Source organism: Bactrocera dorsalis, chromosome 4 (assembly GCF_023373825.1).
Source record: "Bactrocera dorsalis isolate Fly_Bdor chromosome 4, ASM2337382v1, whole genome shotgun sequence".
NCBI classification, from domain to species: Eukaryota; Metazoa; Arthropoda; class Insecta; order Diptera; family Tephritidae; genus Bactrocera; species Bactrocera dorsalis.
Window position 1 is genome coordinate 28,292,276 of NC_064306.1, and position 24,320 is coordinate 28,316,595.

Genomic DNA, 24,320 nt, shown 5'->3' on the forward strand with positions numbered 1-24,320 from the left:
ACATTTATTTTGATTTTAATCGGTTGTTGTTGTAGCGGCAGAAATCATTCTTGAGGTCACAACAGCCGGTTATATGTACCGGAATTGGCCCGGAAATTATGCAGCTCTATAATTTCGGAGATCTAACCCCGTCGGTAAGTCTTATTTTAAGCTTGTCTTAACTCCTGACGTAAATTCGAGGAGTGATGCCCAGTTAACAGTCCTTGGTCGAATAATAAACCGGGTCCGTTCCCGTTACTTGGACCCGTCTGTCGTGGGAATGGTTTTGATCAGTCAGTTTTTATGAAAGCTATCTGCTGCATTGGTCTGATCTGAACAATATGTTGGGAGATTGTGGCGTCGCCTTGAATAATAAACTATGCTAAATTTCAATAAGATATCTTGTCAAAGAAAACAGTTTTTCATATAAAAACTTGATGGTAAGCTCCAGATAAGTTGTCATCGAGGTGATCAACGGAGTCGGACCATAGGAAAAGGGGTGTCAGATGTGTAGGGTTAGCAGGGTATTCAAAGAGGTGGTTAGTGTCGTGCGGGGACTCGTTGCACGCTGGTCGTATGAGTATATTTGAGCAAGGATCACATTTTCTGCCGACAACTCGAGCTGTTGTTGTTGTTGTTGACGGTTAGCTAATCCCCGTTAGGATGGTAAGGGTTGTTTGTGTTGTCGTCGAGGTCATCTAACGGTAGGTCCAAGAAACGTGCCTTTTCGACGGGGTCGGACCAAAGGGAGGAAGGTGTTAGATGGGTAGGGTTTTGGGGCATGCAAAGAGGTGGCCAGTGTCATGCGGAGACTCGTTGCATGCAGGACATACGTTAGGTATGTCGGGGTCGATTCTGGATAAGTAGGAGTTTAACCTGCTACAGTATCCAGAACGAAGTTGCAATTCCCACGACAGCCGAATCTACGCACCGGAATTGACCCGGATTTTATCCGACCAAGGGCTATTTTTTCGGCGATCTAACCCCGTTTAGATCGGTGAGTACTCGTGCTGTTCATCTGCAATGGTTGGTGGTTTGACTCCATGTACGCCATTCACTGGGAGCGACTCGGGGAAGGTGTTGATGGCTTCACTGTGAGTAGCGATCAGTGCTTGTCGGAAGTTAGTTACGTTCGTAATGTGGTCGGCGTATTGTTTGATGTCATCGGCTTAGCTGAGGAAAGGAAGCGGTTCCGCTTCAAGCAGGTGACTGCAGTGATGATTTCTGCGAAAGTACCCCATTCCCAAGAGTTCATTATGCTCCTTAACTGGCAGCATACGGACATCACTATGCAGGTGTTCGATAGGAGACATCAAGAGGCATCCTGCCGTAGTTCGGAGTGCAGTGTTCTGACAAGGCTGCAGCTGCCACGTATGCGTTTTACTGTATCCAGGCGACCTTATAGGTGCGGCGTAGTTAAGGACCGGCCGAACGATTGACTTGCAACGTTTCTTTGTGCTTTCCTATGTGCCACCAGCTAGCGATTTGAGGATTTTGTTTCGGCTCTGTACTTTGGGGATAATCGCGGTCATATGAGGAGTGAAGGAGCACAGATTGTGGAAAGTCACACCTAAAATGTTAAGGTAATTGACGGTCGGAATCTTAACGCCATCGACTGCAAAATTAAAGTCATGTCTGTATTCCTTCGTTCAGTTTGTGAATATGGTCGCTGTGGTTTTAGTGAGGGCGAGTGTTAAGTTCCGAAGCGAAAAGTTCGGAGAGAAAGCCGTACATGGTTCACGTATATACAGACGGACACAGCTAAATAGACTCAGCTTGTTCCTCTGATCATTTATGTATATAATTTATAGGTTATTCGATGTTTCCTGCAGGGTGTAAAAATAAAAAGTATATGTATTTGTTGCACTTACGCGCCCGGTAAACGCTCCTCCACAGGCACGTTCAACGTTGACACACACGAGACATTGTAGCCGGTGCATTCACGACACATCACGCAAACACGGCATTGCCCTTGTACCAACTGATGATCGTCGTAGTCACAGAGCGTCGAAAAATCGAACTTTAACTTCTTGCTACCCAACAAACTTTTCCCGTCAGGGTCACCAGTTGTACCCACACCCGAAGCACTGCCGCCACCTTGTAAAGATATGCAATTGTCTTTACTGGATTTGCTGAATACACGACCGCATTGTCCTTTGTTATTCAGACCGAAAGTGAAAAGCTGTCCCTTCGAATTTAGCGCCACACAATGGGCTTTACCCAGTGCCACCTTCGTTATGTGTTGGTCAATGAAATCGCTTACACAGCCGCTGGCATCGCAATGCGCCGTATCCTTGCCGAACATGATCAATTTGCCAGTTTTCGTGACAAAAGCGGATGTGCCGTTATTGCAGGCCGCATGTATGACTACATGACCATCGATTTTCGACATTTTTTTGGGCTTTACTGCTTTTGGCTGTCGACGATTCTTTGAAGAGTCGCCATCTTCGCCACGGCGTGCGGTACCTGTAAGTAAAATGCTTTATAACTAATTTAACTAAAAATAGTGAAATGTTATACTGACCCGTAAAGTAAACAGTACCGTCATCATTTACCAACAAGGCGTGTATACCATCGTGTCCGACGGCGATATGCACAATATTCGAAACTTTCGAAATAATCAACTCAGTCATTTTCATGGTGGGCGTGCGTCCAATTGATTTCAGGCCCAACGACGCTGATTTACCATAATAGTACACCTTGCCATTCGATGCACGCACCAAACCGAACTCTTTGCCGCATACGATACCCTGTATCTCAACATCACTGGGTAATTTCGGCTCGAAAATATTGTATGAGGATTGTATTTTTTGTATTTGATTTTGATTGAGCACTTCATCTTCAAAAGCGGCATAGCCGAGAGTACGAAACTTCTTACGAGCCAACTTCAAAGGCAGCTCGAAAGGTGGAGCCGAATCGCTACCATAAGTGTTGGAGTTATTGAAATTGAGTTTTTTCACAACAAGCGTGTCCTAGTATGGGAAAAATGTGGATTATTTTGTATTTTTATAAATAATTTCAATTACATATATATTTTACACTTACATCTCTATTAGTGCAAATCGCATTGATGGAGTCTTCATCGGTGAAAAGCACATAATTGAAACCCTCCCGTATAGGTACAAGATTAACAGAGTTTATACCCTTTATGGTCAGCGTCTCTTTATTAACTAGGTGTAAATGGTCTGCTGAACGCTTCACATTCCGTCGAAAGTAGAGGTTACCGCCAAAATTTCCCAGCCAACCAGCTCTTTCCTTAGTAAATTCATCATTTTGTGCATAGATATGTCCTTTAAATGAACCGCTAAAACCAGTGCCGATTTTAAGCAACGAGCTACCAAGCAGCAGATATAGATAGGTGCCATCTGAGGCCATGGCAGGTTGAGTGTAAAGGTTACCACTTGCAGCGGCAGATGTTTTTAAGTTGAACTGTAAAGAAATTTTTCATGAAATATATAAACAATTATATGGTATATCAAAAATTTTAATGTACCTCATCGACAAGCGAGTTTAAGGGCACGCCATGAGTGTGAAAATCTGGTCTTGTGGGCTTATTCAGCGCGGCACTCATAACTGTCCGCTGCAGCGAGGATAGTACGGCAGGCAACTGTATTATTTGTGTAGACAATTGTTTGGGCGACATCAACATGGCCGCTATAGCTTTCAATATTTTTCCGGTATCGCCGCGTGCAATACAAAGTCCAATCAGAGCTGCGCAAGCCATTGCCGACCAATTGGCTTCAGTAGTTGCATTGGCGACCAGGGCTGCTGGCATAGTGGTTAAGTCGAGCAATAAATCATATAGCGGATTTATCAAATCATCAGGTTCCAATTTAAATGATTCCGGTTGTTGTCCTTGTATGACATCTAGTAATGCTCTAAGTGCCTTCGTACATAACATGGGTTGTATGTGACGCGCTTCAGCGATTAGTTCGAAAAGACTGCGCAATCCCGCACCCACAATCAATGGTACACGCACAAGTGTAAACTCTTTCTCAGTAACTTCTTCAGACTCACTCTCAGCATCACTGTTGGCGGAATCATGTCGTGAACGTTTTTCGACTAGCAATCCATTGCCAACATTGGCGCCATTAATTGCTGTTGGCAGCATGCTGTGACAAGAACAGTCAAGCAGATTAGTCGTCATACAGGTGCCGGCACAAACCAAACAACAGGAGGAACTTAAATTGTGTAAGCGACGCAAAGAACCCCTGCTATCTTGAAAGAGTGCATAACGTGTCTCTGCTTCCAGGACAGTAGAGCGTATCACGGCGAAAATTGCGAATTTCGATGCATTGGCTTCAAGTTCTATATGTGCCACGGGAAAAGTAGGAAATAATAGCAACTGATCTTTTATGATCGGTGGGTCCATGGGATTTACAATGGCACCTGCGTTGCCCTCAAGTACTGCTGCCGCTGCAGCAAGTGCGGCGGCTTTCTTATCTTTATTTTTTCGTTTAGACAATGATTTACGATCATTTTGAAGTTTTCTGGAAAAAGTCGTGTACTAATTAATATTATCCACATATTTATAAAATTAGTAATAAATAACGATTTTATAAACTGCAATAACAACACATTGTAATAAATATACATATGTACATATTTGTCTTATTTTCTTACTTCGCCTTATCAACATGTGTCCGTGATACACACTATACGTAAATAAAATCTCTCATTTCCCTTTTTATATTGACGTCACGTGCGCACATGCAAAAATGTATGTCATTGGCCTTTCGCGACCTTGGATAAAAATGTAAACATAAACAAACAACCCGGCATTCTTTACCCAGTTATACCGTGGAAAGTGTAAACAAAAACAGCTGTCTATCACTTTCCGGCTTTTTGACCTACAAACCACTTATCGGCGTATCTTTGTTTTAACCACTTTCTTGCATGCCAGTTGGCAGCTGCGTTGGCTACAGCTGACTGGCAGATGTCAATAGCCTTGACGTAATTTAAGGGTTGATTGTCATTGCATGCATGGAAAAATCGATATTTCACTGCCCAATGTCCCGTCAGCACAGCCCCGAAATTTTTCTTACTGGATATTTTGTAAAATTTCACTTACCGTCGAGTATTACTAGTGTATAACTCATAAAAATGTTCTCCATATTTCAAAGGATCCAGTAGGCCTACCATTATGCGGTTAAATGCACTACAAAATGAATTTTCACAAATCACCGTCTGTTACTATCGATTTTTCGTCCTGGCAACGGTGCAAAGATTAATTTTTCACCGAACCCACTAATTTCACCAAACTTTTTGTATATTTTTAAGCACTATATTGTTTTACATTGCGTTTGAACTTTTTAAACCCTTTTCATCAAAAATAAACCGAATATTAACAAATTTTCACTGCACAATTGAATAGACTTCCTATCAGCAGCATTATTTTCCAAGCACTGCAATAGGATGAAAGTAGAAAAGGAGAAAGGAATTGCAAAAACCAAATCGATGATGCCAGCTGCGTTCAAAACAAAATCCCACAAATATCCTTTTCCCAATTTAATTTGGTGTTGTTAATAATTGCTCTGCTTTGAAGTATAAAAAATTCAGAATGAGGAGAGTGCAATTATTTAAGGTTGGGTATTCTTTTGCGCTTCTAAAAACAATATTTGGCAACTCATAACCTTAAAATAATTTCAATTAGTAGGCTTTGGAAATAAATTTAATATTACATTTTTTATTAAGAAAATTGCAGAATGCAATACTACGATACCGATTTAAGCGAAACTATGTCTATAATCACTTCCACGGATACCGCTTCTAATTGGTCCAAACCGGTGAAAAGGAAGGCAAAAGGAAGAAATACAATTTCGGCAAAAACCAGACCCTCAATGTCGAAAAAATTACATTCAAAGAAATTTGTAGAAAATAATATCTTTTTAACGAAAACACCATGTTTAAAGTTGCATCGTTATCATTTAAAAATTTGTAGACCGTCAAACTTAAGCGTTAAACAAACCGAAGCATTGATTGAAACAATCAACGATGAATCACGAGTGGTGCACTATCTTTGGCCACGGATTCATCAGCGAACTGCGGAGCTCGAAGCAGAAATTGCTCATCTGCAAGAGCGCCTACGTCAGCTACAGACAGAGGAGGTGGATATCAAAAGAAAACGTTGGTGCCGCAATTGTCAGGAAGAAGCGACATACATACATACCAAGCGCTTCTACTGCAGCACATATTGTGAAGAACAATTTTCGAAAATACGAAATCAGCAATAATAGTTATAGGCTAGAACGTAATCTATATTAAATATCATTATTTCGATTTGACACAAGAAAATATTGTACAATAATTTAAAATTAGAATATATATTGTAAATAATATACTTTTATTAGCAATTAAATATTATAATACCAGATAAAATATCCTGCGATATCATCTTTTACAAAATATCTAAAGTCTTAAAATCTGCCTCTGCCACCACCTCCATAGCGACCCCATTGATTTGTTCCACTACTACGTCCAAAACCACCGCGGCCCCAGTTGCCACCACCACCTGAGCCCCAATTGCTGCCTCCGCCACCACGATTCCAACCACTGCCGCCATCAAAACGTCCACGCTTACTCGGTGGACCACCACTATGGCCACCCCCACCGCCTTGTCGACTTTGAAAGGGTAGCACACCAGCCTCCCTTGTAATGTTGTAATCACCAGCATTCATAACACATAACTCCTTTACAACATTTATCAGTTTCGCTTGTGGCTCTTCGAGTTGACCAATTTCATCTGGTCTATCACATGCAATAGTGACCAGAGTTTCAATAGCCGGTTTAAGCGCTGCCAATGCGGCAGCATGCTGGGGATCCATTTCAAGGTTAAGCCAATTATCTAGCCGAACTATATTGTCTTTGATATAGTCTACTTTGCGACAACCAAAGAGCAGCAAATGTAGTGGCGCCACCATTGTCATCTGCTTGCAGGATACAGCACGAGTTCTTATCTTTTCGCCAAACACGAAGAACGGATAAGGAAAAGTGACAGCCAAGTTGCTGCAATTTACCGAAGTCTTATGTAAAAGTGCTGCCTTGGATTCCGTTGTCAATACCTTACGTTTCTCCTTGTGTACACAAACATTTGGATACAAACCCAAACAAAGCAACGCAGTAGCCATATCCAAAACCGGATCGTCATTATTCGCATCCACTTTATACGATATCATTGATTCCTCAGGAAAACCAGTTTGCTGCAACAAATCTAAAAGTTGGCCTTTAGCTTCGGACATAACGCGCATGGTTGACAACTGCAACCCCTTCCACTCGCAAAACTTTATCTCCTCCTCTTCGCCACGATTTTTTGCGTTTTCCCACATCTGTGTAGCAACTATCATAGCAACGTGATCAGAACACTTGCGACCGCCTAATAGTTTCTGGTGATTTGCCAAACGTCGTTGTCCAATGTCTAAAGCAAATATCTCGGAGAAAGTGCTCGAGTATGAGGCCATATTTGCCAATATGTCCGCGCAGCCAAACACTGAGCCTAATATCAACATTTTACCGAGTCGTGGCTCAATGGGCAAACGTGCTAAAATGCGCCCCAACGGTGTCAACTCATCATTATCATCCAAACAGCGCATATCGCGTAAAAGCACCTCAGCTTCGATAACGGCATCCAATGGAGGTGGCTCCAAAGCTTTTGATAAAAACTGATGAATAGAACCAAGTCGCAACAGTTTGATGGAGAGTGCCAATTCATGTAATGGTGTACGAAATATCTCAGGTGTCATGCTCTCCTCAAGTTTCTGAAAACGTGCACGAGAGCAAAGGGTGAAACAGAAACCCGGTCGAACGCGACCAGCGCGACCTTTACGTTGCTCCAAATTCGATCTGGCTGCCCAGACGGTGGCATAACTTGTGAGGTTATTGTGTGAGGTGAACATCTTCATGCGCGCCTTGCAGATATCAATGACGAAAACAATATCATCAATTGTTATTGATGTTTCAGCAATGTTGGTGGACAGTATGATCTGAAAGTGAAAACAGCGAAAAAAATTTAAGTAAATAGTTTCAATAATGCAATAAATATATTAATTTTACCTTCGTTACACCATCTGGCACTGGCTCAAACACTTTTCGTTGATCCTCTCGTGGAATTTGCGAGTGGCATGGCAAGATGCGAAATTGTGGTCCGCCGAACTGTGAGTTCTGCAAATACTTCATCAGAGCGAAAATTAGATTCCAGCCAGGTAAAAAGATAAGCACAGCTCCCGGTATATTCTTCGATTTAATATGCACCAGAAGCGCATCGATCAATTCAAACGAACACTCGGATTCGGACAACAATGCCATTGCCGTTTTGGTCTGCTGCGAATATTTTGCGTCGCAAACTTTGTTCAAATTTTGTTCATTTGCATCTTCACCATTCTCTGCAATTACAGATTTCTCCTCGTCATCGCGATCTTTGCTCTTCTTGCGCGATTCAGGTGTCGGCATAAACTTTGTCATTTCTACACAATCCTCTAAGAAGAATTGTTGCACAGGGAAAGCACGACCGGGAATTTCTAAAACGGGACATTTACCGAAATATTCCGAAAATAATGTTGTATCAATTGTAGCAGACATCAGAATGACATGTAAATCTGGATATGTGTGCACCATATCACGTAGTATGACCAATAAAAAGTCACTATTTACATCACGCTCGTGAATTTCATCTACAATAATGTGTGAGATGCCGCGTAAGCCGCCCTCAAGTTTGCGCAAGAGAACACCGACAGTACAGAATAAAATGGCACCATAGGGGCGTGGTGTCACCGTTTCGAAACGGACTGAGTATCCAACCGCTTCGCCAAGATTCTCGCAACGTTCGGCGGCGACGCGTTCTGCCACCGAAATAGCTGAAATACGACGTGGTTGCGTGACATAAATATTACAGAAGGCACCCTGACCAGATGCAATGTAATCCTCCAAGATATATTGCGCAATTTGTGTAGTTTTGCCGCAACCAGTATTACCGCGTATGATAACAACAGGATACTCATGTATGTTGGACATTATTTCATTGCGCATAGCCGCAATAGGGAGGCATTCACGAAACTCAATGAATTTATGCAGTTCTGCATTATTCATTCGCTTTTCTTTCGAAGTTGTTTCGAGATCTTCGCAGAGATCATCTAAAGTGGCTGTAGCCAAGTAACCCTCATCAATATTGCAAGCGTTCCACGCATTCCAATTAGGTTGTGGCGGAGCCCAAGGTATAACCGAACCCTGCATTTGAGAGGCATCGTCGTTTTGATTTCTTGCTTCCCTATTGGTAGGGATCTTGGAAATATAACAAAAATTAATAATATATATATATTTTTTATTTATGTATATGTATATAATATAATCAATAAATTTTACTTACAAGTAAGCTAACACCAGTATTCTCATTTTCCGCTTTAATATTGTAAGGATTAATAACTGGTAGGTCAAGGTCTCGAATGCATTCTTCCACTTTTTGCATTAAATCTTCAGAGATTTTTACTGGATACGGTTTCATATCCGCATCCTCCTTGCGTTGCTTTAATGTGCCACTAAAAGCCTCAATTACACCCAAATGATAAAGTTGGCGCACCAACGACAAAGCACACGATTTGCTCGCCGATTGTTTATTGGAACCAGTTTCACGTGCGGTAACTGTACGTTTTAGTTGACGTACGAAAATATGCATTTCAGCCATAAAGCTCCTAAACGAATTTATTGTTGTTATTATTATGAACAAATAAAAGGATATTAAGATATCGTATGTAAGAATTAAATTAAAAAATGTTAATTACTAAACTCCCCGAGATGGTTTGAGTTTCTGTGGTTAGGTCAAGATATTTTTATATATTTATTTTTACGTTTGCTGGTAAAGTTAGATTAAGAGATCGATCCGAAGAGGATCTCACTTGGACAGCTTAGAACGCACAAAAAAAATCGCTATGAGCTTAAGGCTAGTGTCAATTTCGGCTGTTCACTAAATGTAAAACTATCAAGATGTGTAAACCTCAGACTTGCAAAAGCCTTACTCCAGTAAGAACTTTTGCGATTGAGCCAAGGTGAACTTTGCTCAGGGCAAGTAGTTCAGTAGATCTCCTGCGTTCTACTCTAAGCCAAAAGATCTCGCAGTCCCACAAGAGCTGGTCGTCGTCACTATTGTTGTTGTAACAGTTACCTATCGTCGCTGTGACGTTTGTTAATTAATATCAATCATAAAAAAATCGCTAAAGCTTCGAAGATTTAAATTTTATTCCGATAAAATAGTAAAAATTTTACTTTAAAAATTTTTCAGACACTTTTAACGAATCTATGAAACCAGCTTTGACAGCCAAGCCCGCGTACCACCCGATTTTAACTGTTCGGCGATTCAACCCCGTTTGGATCCGTGAGTACTAATTTGTACTAAAACTGTTCCGACATCATTCTCTAAGCTTTTCGGCGACTATTTTGTGTCAACAAAAACGATAAAGGACTGTTATATCTACTTCCTGTCTTAAATTTTATACTTAGTAATGTATTATATTTAAAAATATATATATGTAATTTAAAATAATAGATATTTATTTAATTTGTAAGATGTGGGAATATCAAGCAGCATTTTATGGTTATTATTTTAATTTTATATATACATAATTTACTTACCAATGGCAATTTATTGCGGCGTGGTGAATATAGGCCTTAGAAGAATGCCTTTTAAGTATTGTGGCACTGTGCGTTACTTTACAAATTTAATATACCGAAACCTACTGGATTATAAAAAATCATACAGGATAAATTACATTGGTATTAAGAGCATTTACAGTTTTCGTATTATTTTGTGATACTTTGGACATTAATATATTTATTTACATTTTCTTTTCGCACCTCAGAAAAAGTATCTAATATAGTAATGTCCAGAATACAGTCTGTCAAAAATTTTTTGAAAAAATAAAAGTTTTTACATTTTTTAAAATAAAAGCAAATTAACTGAATAAAAAATAAAAACGACTAAAAAATCGATAGTTAAACTGCTTTATATTTACATCGTAAATTAATTGTTTGCAAAACAATTTCTTGACAAACTGCACATAGCGATAATACCAATTAATTATTTTAGGCAAACTTTTTATTAATAAGCATAGGCGAAAACTTTCAACTGAAATAGGGTTGAAAATACTCGTCTCATACAACCAACTAAAACCATATATTTGCAAATTATCGCACATTGCCACACATATGTAAAAGTTTTGATCACATTTGGTTTCAATTGCATTTACTATATTTCACCCAGCCTTCACGTTGCCACAGGTACTACGTAAATATTAGAAGCTTTCCCCTTTGATTTATAGATTTAAAATCGAAGAGATGAGCTCACTTAAAAATGAATCAATTTAAATGAATACATATACATATTGTAATGAATTTATGTTTTAAATGAAATAATCATAATTTTACCTGGCGTGATCTGGACCAACAGGCGTATACTTATAATCCGCCGTTATTTTGTTCATCTGCATGAATTGATGAAGCTTTGCTTTTGCATTCTCGATGGTCCAATTACCATGTATGGCTGCATTTACATCTACTGACTCCGCTTCTTTCATTTCCAATTGTTCACGTGCTCTATCCACTGGATTGATCTCACGCTCTATGGGTTGATAAGCCTGACCCAAATCTTGTGGGCCCATTCCACCATCAAAGAATTTGCGTTGCGAACCATATCTATCCCCGCTCCCATCAGCATTGGTTGCAGGTGCTATAGCTGCCATTCCTGCGTCTGCAGGTATATCAGACGCATTTACTTTGCCGGTACGTACCAAAAAACTCATGAAATCACGAGCTGCATTGCGTTCTGCATCTTTTTTGTTCGTAGAATTACCTGCCGCCACGTAGGGGTAATTCGGAACTCGTACTTCACACAAAAATCGTTGGCGATGCTTTGGGCCTTTGAATATACATATGTAATATATGGAGTTACAAATCGATTTTCAATGGCAATGCAATTATGCACACTTACCAGTCGGACGAACCTCAAATTTTGGTTCTACTTTATTCTTTGAGCACCACTCATGGAAAACAGATTTCATATCAGCCATTGTAAAAGGATAAAACTTTGAAAATCGTTTATCAATAAATTAAATTCTAATTTATATTGTAAAAAGCAAAATTTTCTCAAATTCTAAAACCGGCACACAAATTCAACACCAGTGAAAATTATTGATACTGCGTGAGCTGCCAGACTTACTATTTTTGATTTTAAATGGAATTATAAACAATAATAGCCAATTCACATACAACTTTTGCTTCGAACTCGTACGAAAGCTGACTTCGAACTTATCTGTTAAAGCCAGTGTCGGAAGCAAACAATTTCTAAATGAAGATTTGAAGTTTCTTATGTTGCTTTAGACGTAACTAAATTATTGTTGGCAGTAAAATTAGTGGGAAAATCAACATAAATTTTAAAATTATCTGGTATTTTCAACTGATATACCAAAGCTGGCGGTTGTCATATGTTATTTTAAGGATTCCTCGAATTCGACAGAATCAGAACAAGGAAATTAACAGCTGTTCCTGAAGCATGACAAAGTATTTACAAAATTCACTTCAAAGGTAATTTTTATTATATCGTATGATATAATGTCGCCCGTCAAACATATATCGCCAATAAAAATTACAGTGAAACGGCAACGCTGGCGGAAGTCAGCTTATTCATAATAAGCTGGTCGTATAGTGAGTTAGTAAAAACAATCGATAATAAAGTAATTGAAAATAAATTATTAATAGAATATAAACCTATTTTTGGAAACAAATTTTTAATCAGTGAGTATGAATTAATATCCAATGTCTTTCCAGCAATTTGAACATTATAGTTTCATAATAAAACATAATATTCAGATGAAATACTCCGCCCACTACCTTGGAAATTCGAAAACAATGTTTTACAAAGAAAATAAAACTTGGCCTTGCGAATGAATCAAACCTTTGTCTCTTCTTTATACACATATACAAATCAGGTATAACTTATATATATGTAACGATTGAAAATAATAACGAACTCCTTCTTACAGTCGTAATTATCACATGGAGCACAACAGCTATTCAGACAAAAGACTTTCGAATATCACCAACCCCCGTTGAGGCATTTGTTTTCTTAATTGTAGTAATTAGTGAGAGTGCAATGACGTTAAATTGATCTCAGCCCAATTATAATTTTTCGCCTGAGTAGTCGCTTACAAACTTAATACGGAGTAATTGAAAGAAAACGGTATATTAAGAAAGATAAAGATGCCCTCTCTACGGCAAAAGGTCACAACATATTTCCGTCAATTAAGTTTTATTGCTGAACCTCGCGATAGCCCTAGAGAAGTTCATAAAACTTCAGATGACGGAAATTTTATTGTTAAATATTTAGAAGGACGCATGGAACGTCAGTTTATCCCAGGACCGCAAATTTCAAATGGGCAAAATCCAAGCGACCTGCCAGATCTTAAAATTGGTGTCTATGCGACTGGTCCCAACAATATAACTGCCGCCAGTACAGGTCCTGATGAAGGCCTTACTGGCATTAAGCGCTCAAAATTGCATTTAAGTGCAAGCTACGCAGACGATATTGATTTCATTGATACTACTCAGGAAAATGACTGCTTCGAGGTTCGAAAAAGTATTACCACTAATAACCGAAATCAAAACAAATTCAATCGTTATAGTGGTGCACCACGTAAATTAAGTAATAGTGCCATCACAACAAATAGCGATCAGAATGCAAATAAGCCATCAGGTATGCGTTCACGCAAAAACTCCAGGACTAGTATTACAAATTCCAATAAAATTCCAAACCATTCAGAAAACATACCAAGTGATTTAAACACGTCAAAGGTATGTGATACATCATCAAAACCACCATTAACAAAAGCGGATAACAAGAAAAGCACGGAAAACACAAACAAGTCTACAACGATTGTTGTGAGCTTAGTGAGCACAAAATTTACCACCAATGAAGCAGCAAATGATCAAAACAACAAAAATATATTAAATTCGTCTTTGAAGGAGAATATAACAAAAACAAATGCATTATCAGCATCTGTTGATATTAAGGATTCCAAAGAAAATGATACCAAGAACACTTCCTCAGAAGTTGATAGTTCCACAAAGGTTATATTAGATAATACGACAGAACGATTACTTCGTGAAGCGGTTTCAAATCAAAGTGACGTAACCAGTTGCAAGGAAATCAAAAATTTTATGGCAGATGCTATTGCTGGTGTAACTGATTGGCGCATGGAAACTGATTATGCCTATGGAATTTCAGTATCACTCTATGAAAACAACATGTTAACAAAGGAGCCTATGGGCAGTCCTATAGCTGATTGCTATGGTATAGTTGTACGCGGAGATGCAGCGGCTATGGCGCTTGCTGACGGAGTTAATTGGGGTGATGGTGCGCGTTTAGCTGCACGTTCGGCAGTACATGGTTGTCTTGACTATTTGGATCGTGCTATTTTCGGACTCGCACGAGAGTGTATGGCAACGTCGACAACGGAAGTATTTGTAAGTCTCCTACGAAGTTTGTGGGAAGGTCACGGCTGCATACTCGAAGTGGGTGGTTCTCTAAGTACACTGACAATAGCCGTGGTACTACCGCTAGCTGATGAAGGTAAATACGTTGTATGCGCATGCAATGTGGGTGACTCATTGGGATATGTATATTCGAAAAAATATGGCGTCCGTGAGTTTACACAAGCATCACATGATATAACATCAATGCGCGACATGCGCGATGCATTGGGCGCACTAGGTCCTGCCGATGGTAATAAACCGGAACTTAGTAACTTAACTTTATCAATGACGATCATTGAAAAGGGCGATATTGTATTCTTAACGTCAGACGGAATTAGCGACAATTTCGACCCGGTTGTAGGGAAATTTGCTGAAGCGTGGACACCAGACGTAAAACTTATGCCAAGTAGTAAATCACAAGGGCAATATCATTTAGCACCAAAAAGACAAAATAAAAGTGCTTCATCTATTTATGCACGTTTACATCATGTACATCACAACCCATCTAGGAGCGAAACTGAATCACTGCCAACATCTCCAGCTAATGTACCAACGCGGCCACCACGCACCAAAAAATCACCTTCACCGGAAGTAGTTAATGTAAGTGCTGCAGCTAGTGCACCAAGTCGACCAAAATATATGCGTTCGCATACTGTGATAGAACCAAGACGTCTTTCCACGACTGGACCCTCAGCTGGAAGGCAGCAGCATATTGCTCCCAACATTTTACCAAAGATACCAAAATCTATTTCGGGCCTACCCCTAGTGACTGGACCACAAAGACACGCTCTCACACTCTACCGTCTAGAAGATCTGCTGAGTTTTGGCATAAATGGAACATTTTCGCCTTGCACATCAGCTCGTAGACTGTGCCATTTATTAATTGATTTTGCTCGTATGATCACATCAGCCCGTAGGAAAACACTGGAACAACGTGAACTATTTTACAAATTATCAACGGGTCCTGATGGCATTAAACGTGAAGTCGAACTCAACCGCATGCAGCATCGCGCGGCACGAAAACGTGTCGTAGATAGTAGCGCTTTCGCAGCTCTGCCTGGAAAGTTGGATCATGCTACCGTAGTGGCTTATACAGTAGGAATTGGACGTAATAGTAGTACTAATGATGATGGCAGTAGCAAAAGTGAGGAAGTGAACGCTTCTACTTCAACTGCTGCAGCCTTATTGCAATCAAAAAATTTTAATGAAACTAACTTTTAAAATTCTTTAAGAATCTCACAATTCAACATCACGAAATATATACCATATATAGTGCTTGTAGTCTGGTATTAGCAAGGCGCAGAGGTAATATTTTGGCAACTGAAGGAATTAAGCACAATTGAGAATGATAAGTATTATGTGACCTGCAGATTTTTAAACATATGGCGGATTTTATACCAATGCTTTATTTATTAAACATAATATACATACATACAATACTACATGTGGCTTGATGCAATTACCCGAGCTTCAAATGCGGCCAATTAATCTTAACACTAAGCTAAAATCATAAATTTTACTCGAATAATTAATCTACAATGTAGTACGTGTTTTCAAGTGTCATATAGCTCGAATAATTCACAATACCACAATTCAGTAAAGATACCGTCATTGCAAATTGTGAAGTTTATCAGGAGCATGGAACTAAATATAAAGCAAGTGTTTAATTGGAAATGGAACATAATTTAAAAATGTTGTATGTAGTACTAGCATTTTAATACCCAGTGCCCGAAACAGTCCGTTACTTTGAAAATTTTGGAATATAATTGGAATGGTATATATGTATTACTCTTTGATATAAAAAAAATATTTTTTTAATAAAGTACTGCAAGATTATAAGGAAAAATATAAATTTGTTTTTTTCATGCTAATTAATTTGAAATATATTTTCATATTAAAAATTCTTGTTAACTCAGTTAAGAGATTTCAGAAGGATATGTTGTTGGTATTTATACTCTTTGTTGAACTTAGTTCTCTTTAAAAATGTACGGTGTTGCCGGATTAAAAATAGAAGATGATGTAATTTACCATCGCACGTTCATTCGGAATTGAATGTCCATATATGTATATGGTGTATACTATATCTGCTAAATCACTGGTAAAATAATTGAAATTTTCGTCAAAAGCAGTCACGGATACTGTGCTATTTCGTAAAGCGATTGGTTATTTCAGAAAAAAAAAAATTGTATGCATCTGAATTGATATTAAAATTTTAAATGGCATCACCAATCTGTGTGACGTACAGCTGTAGCCGTCACAAAGTCACTGCCGCCAAAAACTATTGGATAGTTTTATTTGTAGTTTGTAAATTAAAAGTTAAATCAATTTTTTCCTAATAACCGCAGCTGTATTCATAAAGCAACATGGATTTTAACTCATTGCTGCAACAAGCACAGCGCTTAACCAATGAGACACAGAACTCTGAGGAGTTGCCGCGTGTTGAGCGTACGATTTCGCAAGTTTTGCAAGCGACTCAGGAATTGCACTCACGTGTAACTCAAACAGGCGCACAGGACATACAAGCGTAAGTCTCAATTATTATCTAGCTATAAATGTTGTTAGTAACACTTTATCGAAATTTTCAGGCATATCTTACTCGGCTCTAAGGGCATTGATCTACCGAAAATTTCGCAAAAATTAGAAGCATTAAATGCTCGGAAAACCTTTGAACCGCTAGATCCTATTGCAGACACCGACGTTCGAAGTTTTTTAAAAAACGAAAAGGAAAATGCTATATTGTCTATGATCGAGGAAGTTAATAGAAGTGTGAGTAAAGGATTTTTTTAAATATGAGCAATCATTTCATTCAAAGCATTTAATATTGTACAAACAGACATTTGAGGCTGCAGAAAAACGGCGGTGGGAGTGTGTCCGCAACGAATGGCAGCAAGAGAAAGTAAAATTGCTTAACTCATTGATTGGACCCTCGCAGAATTGGATTGACATACAAAAACTGCCAGAGCAAACAGTGCTGAACGAAACTTTTGGTTCTCGTTCATGCCTCAATCGAATTGTGCGTACTGATGTCGAAATGTAACAGCAATTAATTTAAAGCTTTTAACAAATCTTTGTTTTTATTTGCAGGAAATGGCATATGCACGTGAGGTATATGAATATAATACGGCCATCATTAAAGGTGCATTTCGACCTAATCTCATACAGAAATTTGCCAAGGTTGCGGAAAGTTTTGAAGATCAAAAAGTTACTGAAATATGGGAAATTATGAAGTATATGGTCAATATAGCACCAGTTTCGCGAAATCGTGACCCCATTCAAAATCGCACACAAATTACACAATTCATTGATCAAGCAAAAAAATATTTGGAGAATAGGTAATCAACGATTAAAATAACAAAGTATTAAGTTTTATTTATAACGTTGGTATTGCAGGTACAAATTATACATGTCAACAATCATCAGTAGTAATTTGCGTGAAGCGCAACGTGGTGGTGTGCCCAGCACTTTTAATTTGGTATCCTCTTTTGTGGGCCTGACATTCAACCAATCGAACTGTTTTGGTTTACAAGATGCAAGCATTGATAATAAACCACTCTGGCCAATGGTGTATTACTGTCTGCGATGCGGCGATGTGCAATCTGCGTTACGTTGCATGCAAATGGGCGGGTAAGTCGGCGAAGAATATTTTTTATTTTTTTTTAATTTATTGTTTTTTGATATCTAATCGTTTAGTGCCGGTCATGAGGATTTCATACAAGTGCTTGAAGATAAAATCAACAAGCCAGAGCAGAAGATTAATTCCAAATTGGAAGGGCAGCTCAAATTACATTATTGTAATAAAATTAAGAATTCCACTGATCCATACAAAAAGGCGGTAAGTACAACAAAGTAAATTTGTTGTAATTAGTCAATTAAGCAGTTACTTTGGATTTACGTTTTTTTCAGGTTTACTGCATAATAGCTGGTTGCGACATAAATGAACAACACTTGGAAGTTGCGAAAACCACCGATGACTTCTTATGGATTCAACTGTCCTTACTACGCCCCGAATCCCATGACAATGCCGAAGTGCTTACTTACTCGGGCTTACAAACAATGATACTCGAAAAATATGGTGAGAAGCATTTTAACGCCAGTGAACAGCGTCATCTTTACTTCCAAGTGCTTGCTTTAACCGGACAATTTGAAGCAGCCATTGAATTTTTAGCGCGTACCGAGCAATATCGCACTCATGCTGTGCACATTGCACTTGCGCTGAACGAAATGTTCCTCATCGGTGGACCGCGCAATGTCCAAGAGCCATTGCGTAAGTAAATAATACAAATATTTTTTTTTTAAATAAGTTTCCAGCAGTGACTACATATTGCTTTGCTTTTATTTTCAGTGTCTGTCGACATTGAAGACCCAATGCCAATGCGCCGCTTGAATATCGCCCGTTTGGTTATGTTGTATGTAAAAAAATTTGAGGTTACCGACCCCGCCGAAGCGTTGCAGTACTACTTTTTCCTGCGTAATCTTAAAGACCCGGAAGGACGCAATTTATTTTTGGTTTGTGTCAGTGATTTAGCCATTGAATGTCGCAATTATGACTTGATATTTGGTAAAATGCAACCAAATGGCATTATGTCGGGGTAAGTTGTACTTCATATTTATGTTACTACTATTTAATCATCTCGCCTTTCAATGTAATTAGCGGTCTGTTTGAGCAATTCGACTGTGTTGAATTTGACACGCGCACAGCAGCTGGCATGGCTGCAGAGGAGCTGGTGAATAAGGGCATGTTCGAGGATGCCATCAAATTATTTGATATTGCTAGCGTAAGCCATAATTATATTTCAATTGAGATTATTAAATTTCAAACATGTTTCGATATCCTTCCATAGATGCAAAATCAATCTTTGCGCTACCTGGCCATACTGTTGTCCCAGGTCGTACATCAAAGCTCCAAAAAGGATTCGTTGCGTGAACGTCTGACAATTATGGCGGCTGATTTCAGAGAAAGAATGCGCGGTAAAGCTAATTTAATTTAGTGTTTTTTCACAAATAATTTTCTTTTTTCTCTTACAGGCAATCGCATTGAATGCGATCCACAAGTTATTTCCACCTTCAATTTGTTATGTGAGCTTGTGTCATTCTTCGATTACTACCACGAGCAAAAATACCAATTGGCTTTAGAGGTACTCGCCAACACCAAACTCGTGCCATTGTCTATGAGCGAATTGGAGGAATGCATAAATAATTTCAAGCGTTTGGGTGGGGAAATTTGTAAAGTGTATCCTGATATATTGTTGGCGGCAATGGATATTCTATATGCTCAGTATAAAAGTGTGAAAGGACGTGATACTGGTATTGTTGATACAGGACGTGATCGCGTAAGTGTAATTGAACATGATAACTTTGAAGCAATTTATTAATTTACTCTGTTTTTATGCAGCAACTACAGCATTTACGCGAAAAGGCGAAGGCTATCACAAATATGGCTGCCACAGTACCATATCGCATGCCAGGCGACACAAACAAACGTCTTGTACAAACGGAAATATTAATGCACTGAATTTACAAAGTACGCTTGCTTTTAGGTCTTTAAGAATTAAGAATAAAAAAAGAAAACATTTTACACTCAATAAAAGTTAAAAACTGCATAGATTTTAATTTATATATTTAAATGCAACGTCGTGATCCTTTATTTTATTATTTAATATGCATACATATATGAGTTATGTATGTAAATGCAGTTGCGTGAGCATTACAAAGCGCATCCAAAACCACTAATACGATAAATTCCACAATTGCGTATTGCATGTATGTAAAGAGTACACATTAGACAGTTGTATGAATGTATTTTTTTTTTTTTTGGATTCCACAACTAACTGTTTATGTTGTTGTTTAACACTGGAGTCCTCTGTGTGCAGTGTCTTTTGTTCATGAACATTAAATATTATTTTCAAAAGCCATAAATTTAAAAATTCCCGTTACTTTATAGTAAAAAAAAATTGTGCGTTCAACTGTACGACTTATGTACTAATTTTTGATCCTTCAATTCGCGTATAATATTAGGAATGCATAATATGAGTAAATTATGTATAAATACGTCATTTGAGCACTCAAATTATTTTTTTTGTCTTTAACCCATGTATTGATATGATGCGCACACGGGTTCCTGATGTCGGATGTGTGGAGAAGACTGCTGCATGGCCAAGCATTGCAAGTGGCATGAACGACATAATAGGCGTCCATCTAAGGGATAGCAACGCTTGTCGGGCTCATCGGTCAACTGCATGCCACACTCTTCGCAGATGTAGCAATCGACATGAAAGTCCTTATCCATGGAGACGACGCGTACTGTTTCATCAGTGCCCTCTACAGGTGTTATGCCTGGAAAGCAGCAATTGTATCTTAAATTACTTAAAAGAAAATTAACAAAAAATTACTACCTTTGCCACAACTAGCGCATTTTGGCGCAAACATGCGATGATAGTCATTTACACAGTAAATTTTATGATCCACATCCACTGTAAAGGGTACACCATCTAGGCATTCATTGCAGATGCAACAGCGGAAGCAGCCGGGGTGATAAGATTTGCCCATCGCTTGCAGAATCTGTGATTTGGATATTAAAAACGTATTAAAAATATTAAAAACGATGAACGAGCAACATACCATCTCCATTATTAAATGTCCGCATATTGCACACTTTTCTGCTGTTTGCTGGAAACCCGAATACTAAAAAAATAATATATATATGTATATTGACGACTTAAACAGAAAATAAATCTAGCATTATCCTTACCATATAGTCTTCCTCACAGTAAACGCGTCCATGCACATTATAAAACGCTTTACCACGCAACGCACGTCCGCAAGAGCAACAAATAAAGCAATTCGTGTGATACAAATTGCCCATAGCCTGACAAGCTTGACCAGCACCCTTCACTTTATCACCGCACGTATGACAAATACCTGTAAATAGGAAGAAACAGCAAAATAAAGTTGTAGATAACAACAACATGCATGCAATAACTTACCAAAATACTCGCCCTGCTCTTCGCTTTGTTCTATTTCCTCCTCTAGTTGTCGTGTGAGTTCTTCGATTTTGCGCTGCGCTTCGGTGGGACCGGTGGGACGTGGTGGTGTCACGCTGTATGGTAGCAGGTTTTTGGAGAGCCCTATAAAGTAAACAAATATCTTGTGTTACTTATCCACAGACGTAAGTAGTAAGACGATATCCTACCAGTACTATTTTGAGATGGTGTTGGTGAAATGGATGATGCTGCAGCGCCACCCGATGACAAAGGACGCTGCGGTATAGCAAGTGGTGATTGTGTGAATTTACGTTCGCTCATTGGCGAAATTTTGCGTGCACCAGTCAATGCAGATTGTTTATCTAGCTCACTGCCACCACTGCTGCTGCCCACATAAACGGGCGACTCATTACACAACTTGCGGTAACCACTACTGCTTGAAGCGAGCGCAGTGGTATTTGAGCGTAGGGGCTGTACGCCTGCTGTAGGGCTTCTAGCTGGCTGGCGGTGCAAGTTGGCTGTCATGCAAACATAATCGGAACTGTTGATTTCTTCAATGTAATTCGGATTAACAGACACATTGATGATGGGGTGATGTGTGGGAATGTGATGCTGTTTCAGAAAAAGGGATAAGAAAACAATAATAATAATAATGACAAAAGTTAAGAAACTTTCAGTTTATATACCGTATTTTTGATTGGTGTGTGCTGCAATAGCTTGTAATCATTACTGCTAGCTGTACTAGAAGCCAACGATTTTGCAGGCGAGGTTTGTATACTGTTAGGGTGACTGGGCAAGGAAAGGTTGCGATAACGCTGTGTTGGCGATGATAAACCACTACCACCAGCAGTAGCAGCGGCAGTACTGTTGGATGCTGCTGTTTTTAACGAAGAATTCGATGTGCTACGCCGATGCATAGGAGATGCCAAGACTGCCGACATATCCAGTCCAGAATTTTCGCGTATATGATGTGGCGCTAGTGGCGTTAATGCACCATTACCAGCACCGCTTAATTGTGGTGACATCTCTGCATGTTGATAAATAGTGGCAGTTGCCGGTGAGGCTTGTGGCTGGGCACGTTGTCCGGAATGTGGTATAATATTTTCATAGATAGGTGCCGTGTCCGCATGATGTTCTGGTACTGGCGTATGTGCAAAGCGCCCACCACTGGTGCTGGCATGCATTATCATATATTGACCGCGCGACGGATTTGCTGTGGGACTTTGAGGTTGTGCGCGTTTATGTGTAGATTCGAAATACGAGTCTGTTGGAATACCAACCACGCTGCCGCAAAATTCGAGATTTTCGTATACTGGAGATTGTTTCGTTGATAACTTTTTTTCATACATGACATTGCGTCCAGTATATAGAGAACTATTGCCTGCTGTCGGACCGATACCATTGGACACTGGTTGGGAAATTGGAACATTGTTTATATTCGCATCAGCTGCCAACTGTTCAATTGGACGGGGTGTGGCATACTTAGAAGAAGCAATTATATTTGTGCGCTCGTATAACTTATACTCCTCTGCAGATTGTTGTTGTATAGGAGTGTTGCCTGCATGCTGTCGTATATAATTTGGTACTGTAGGGTACTTGGGTGAGCTAAGCGCACTTTTATCCTCCCCCATTTGTAAACGTTGCATTGCTTCACTGAGGTTTTCATTGCGGCGTTGACCAGCCATCGATTAAACTCTGAAGTTCGATTTGCTTTGTTGTGCTGTGGTTAGTCAAAGTATTTACCTCAATACACCGGTACCCCAAACAAATTCAATTTAGTACCTCATAAATTTATGATTGATTATGAAATGAACTACGATGTATTTAATAAAAAGATGACGGAATCCAAGAAGGAATTTCCGGAATTTTTAGGAGACAATGATGAATAATACGAAAGAAAGAAATGAAATCGCTCCTTGGAGTTGCCACCAAAGATAAAAAATAGGCTCCCCAGTTTGGAGTTATCAAAAGAGTATAAAAGAGAGACATTTTTCTATAACAAAGAGAAATAAAACCAGAGTTGCCGTGGACAGAATAAAAAAAATATATTTAACAGTCAAAACGTTATTAGTTTATTTTTTATAATTTTTATCATCCAGCTAAATTCGTTGGCAATTTAAAACATATTCATAAATATTGTTACGAATTTACTGCTTGCTAGTTCACTTTGTTAGGTTCGTATCTCTGGATTGACAAATAAAACCAAAACTGTTTAATTTAATTCAACAACTCTTTATTTCACAACTCGTCTACACTATAGCAGTTTACTCTTAGCACTGATTGATTACGTTGGCGCTGCCACGGCTTATATAGCCACGCACTTCTCGCTGATGCCGACGTGTCCTTCTAGAATATTGCGTCTGGAAATTACCAGAACATAATGCTATACGGCGCCAGACGCAAGCAGACAGCCGCGGCGCCAGACTCAGCAATTGTTTAAGTAGACAAGCAGACAGTGCGGCGCCAGATGTCTATTGTTTCGACAAGCAGACAGCCGCGGCGCCAGATGTCTACAACAAGACAAATGCTATTCCATATACCTACAGCTATTGTTCATAATAAGGGATGCATATAGCAATACAAATACAACTTAATACTACTTTTGTAACAATATATTAATTTTTTTTATAAAATATTTTGGTATATTTGTTATTTTTTAATATATTTTTTAATAAAAATATTGCAATTGTCGGTAATGTTGTTATATTTTATATTATAGTGATATACATCAGAAATGTAAGGATTAATATTTTTTTATTAATCTACAATAGAAAAATCTAGAACGTTGGGCAATTTTAAGGAAACACAGTAAAACTTTCAAATTAAATTAAGGTTTTTTCTGGCAACGCT

The 24,320-nt window shown here is 38.9% G+C and overlaps 5 protein-coding genes across 11 annotated transcripts in view; 2 read left to right on the forward strand and 3 right to left on the reverse strand.

Moving 5' to 3' along the window:
- The window catches only part of LOC105225017 (E3 ubiquitin-protein ligase highwire), a 161,568-nt gene extending 155,768 nt beyond the window's left edge, over positions 1–5,800 (reverse strand). For both annotated transcript variants that reach the window (XM_049456565.1, XM_049456564.1), the window contains exons 1-5: positions 5,051–5,800; positions 3,473–4,469; positions 3,025–3,408; positions 2,504–2,951; positions 1,851–2,445 (exon numbers count right to left, since the gene is read on the reverse strand). In XM_049456565.1, coding sequence (XP_049312522.1) covers positions 1,851–2,445; positions 2,504–2,951; positions 3,025–3,408; positions 3,473–4,469; positions 5,051–5,121 — 2,495 coding nt within the window. In that variant the 5' untranslated portion in view covers positions 5,122–5,800. The remainder of the gene's footprint in view (positions 1–1,850; positions 2,446–2,503; positions 2,952–3,024; positions 3,409–3,472; positions 4,470–5,050) is intronic.
- Positions 5,801–6,301: 501 nt separating this feature from the next.
- On the reverse strand, positions 6,302–12,176 carry LOC105225000 (dosage compensation regulator). 3 transcript variants are annotated; one of them, XM_011203296.4, is made up of 5 exons: positions 11,951–12,176; positions 11,389–11,878; positions 9,338–9,659; positions 8,029–9,252; positions 6,302–7,958 (listed from the first exon to the last, which is right to left on the reverse strand). In XM_011203296.4, the coding sequence occupies exons 1-5, from the start codon at positions 12,027–12,029 to the stop codon at positions 6,396–6,398; spliced, it is 3,678 nt and encodes a 1,225-aa protein (XP_011201598.1). In that variant the 5' UTR covers positions 12,030–12,176; the 3' UTR covers positions 6,302–6,395. The 3 variants fall into 3 exon arrangements, with proteins under 3 accessions (XP_011201598.1, XP_029405554.1, XP_049312525.1); XM_029549694.2 differs by lacking the exon at positions 11,951–12,176 and adding an exon at positions 10,597–10,700 and having other exon boundaries at positions 11,389–11,529; XM_049456568.1 differs by lacking the exon at positions 11,951–12,176 and adding an exon at positions 10,597–10,697 and having other exon boundaries at positions 11,389–11,523.
- A 397-nt stretch (positions 12,177–12,573) lies between these two features.
- LOC105225001 (PP2C-like domain-containing protein CG9801) lies at positions 12,574–15,760 on the forward strand. 3 transcript variants are annotated; one of them, XM_011203298.4, is made up of 3 exons: positions 12,574–12,692; positions 12,787–12,947; positions 13,002–15,760. In XM_011203298.4, exon 3 carries the CDS (start codon positions 13,219–13,221, stop codon positions 15,709–15,711), a length of 2,493 nt encoding a protein of 830 aa, XP_011201600.2. In that variant the 5' UTR covers positions 12,574–12,692; positions 12,787–12,947; positions 13,002–13,218; the 3' UTR covers positions 15,712–15,760. The 3 variants fall into 3 exon arrangements, with proteins under 3 accessions (XP_011201600.2, XP_011201599.2, XP_029405556.2); XM_011203297.4 differs by having other exon boundaries at positions 12,598–12,753; positions 12,829–12,947; XM_029549696.2 differs by having other exon boundaries at positions 12,612–12,753; positions 12,804–12,947.
- Positions 15,761–16,613: 853 nt separating this feature from the next.
- LOC105225002 (nuclear pore complex protein Nup93-1) lies at positions 16,614–20,114 on the forward strand. Its single transcript, XM_011203300.4, has 12 exons — positions 16,614–17,014; positions 17,076–17,256; positions 17,324–17,503; positions 17,575–17,822; positions 17,881–18,114; positions 18,181–18,322; positions 18,394–18,754; positions 18,833–19,079; positions 19,142–19,265; positions 19,332–19,458; positions 19,516–19,820; positions 19,883–20,114. Exons 1-12 carry the CDS (start codon positions 16,854–16,856, stop codon positions 20,000–20,002), a joined length of 2,430 nt encoding a protein of 809 aa, XP_011201602.1. The 5' UTR covers positions 16,614–16,853; the 3' UTR covers positions 20,003–20,114.
- A 192-nt stretch (positions 20,115–20,306) lies between these two features.
- Positions 20,307–23,415, reverse strand: LOC105225003 (LIM domain-containing protein jub). Of its 2 annotated transcripts, XM_049456573.1 has the most exons (8): positions 23,253–23,407; positions 22,157–23,190; positions 21,680–22,082; positions 21,474–21,614; positions 21,239–21,408; positions 21,109–21,171; positions 20,883–21,048; positions 20,307–20,823 (listed from the first exon to the last, which is right to left on the reverse strand). In XM_049456573.1, the coding sequence occupies exons 2-8, from the start codon at positions 23,153–23,155 to the stop codon at positions 20,573–20,575; spliced, it is 2,193 nt and encodes a 730-aa protein (XP_049312530.1). In that variant the 5' UTR covers positions 23,156–23,190; positions 23,253–23,407; the 3' UTR covers positions 20,307–20,572. The 2 variants fall into 2 exon arrangements, with proteins under 2 accessions (XP_049312530.1, XP_011201603.2); XM_011203301.4 differs by having other exon boundaries at positions 22,157–23,415.
- Between the last annotated feature and the right edge of the window lie 905 nt (positions 23,416–24,320).

Coding starts and splice junctions, on each gene's coding strand:
- LOC105225000 (XM_011203296.4), bottom strand. CDS start 12,029: ATGGCTGATATGAAATCTGTTTTCCATGAGTGGTGCTCAAAGAATAAA. Junction 9,660..11,388: donor GTTGGTCCAGATCACGCCAG/GTAAAATTATGA, acceptor AAATTCGTTTAG/GAGCTTTATGGCTGAAATGC. Junction 9,253..9,337: donor ATACTGGTGTTAGCTTACTT/GTAAGTAAAATT, acceptor TATATTTCCAAG/ATCCCTACCAATAGGGAAGC.
- LOC105225001 (XM_011203298.4), top strand. CDS start 13,219: ATGCCCTCTCTACGGCAAAAGGTCACAACATATTTCCGTCAATTAAGT.
- LOC105225002 (XM_011203300.4), top strand. CDS start 16,854: ATGGATTTTAACTCATTGCTGCAACAAGCACAGCGCTTAACCAATGAG. Junction 18,755..18,832: donor CAATGTCCAAGAGCCATTGC/GTAAGTAAATAA, acceptor TTTTATTTTCAG/TGTCTGTCGACATTGAAGAC. Junction 19,080..19,141: donor CCAAATGGCATTATGTCGGG/GTAAGTTGTACT, acceptor CAATGTAATTAG/CGGTCTGTTTGAGCAATTCG.
- LOC105225003 (XM_011203301.4), bottom strand. CDS start 23,155: ATGGCTGGTCAACGCCGCAATGAAAACCTCAGTGAAGCAATGCAACGT. Junction 21,409..21,473: donor AGAGCAGGGCGAGTATTTTG/GTAAGTTATTGC, acceptor TCCTATTTACAG/GTATTTGTCATACGTGCGGT. Junction 20,824..20,882: donor ATGCGCTAGTTGTGGCAAAG/GTAGTAATTTTT, acceptor GCTGCTTTCCAG/GCATAACACCTGTAGAGGGC.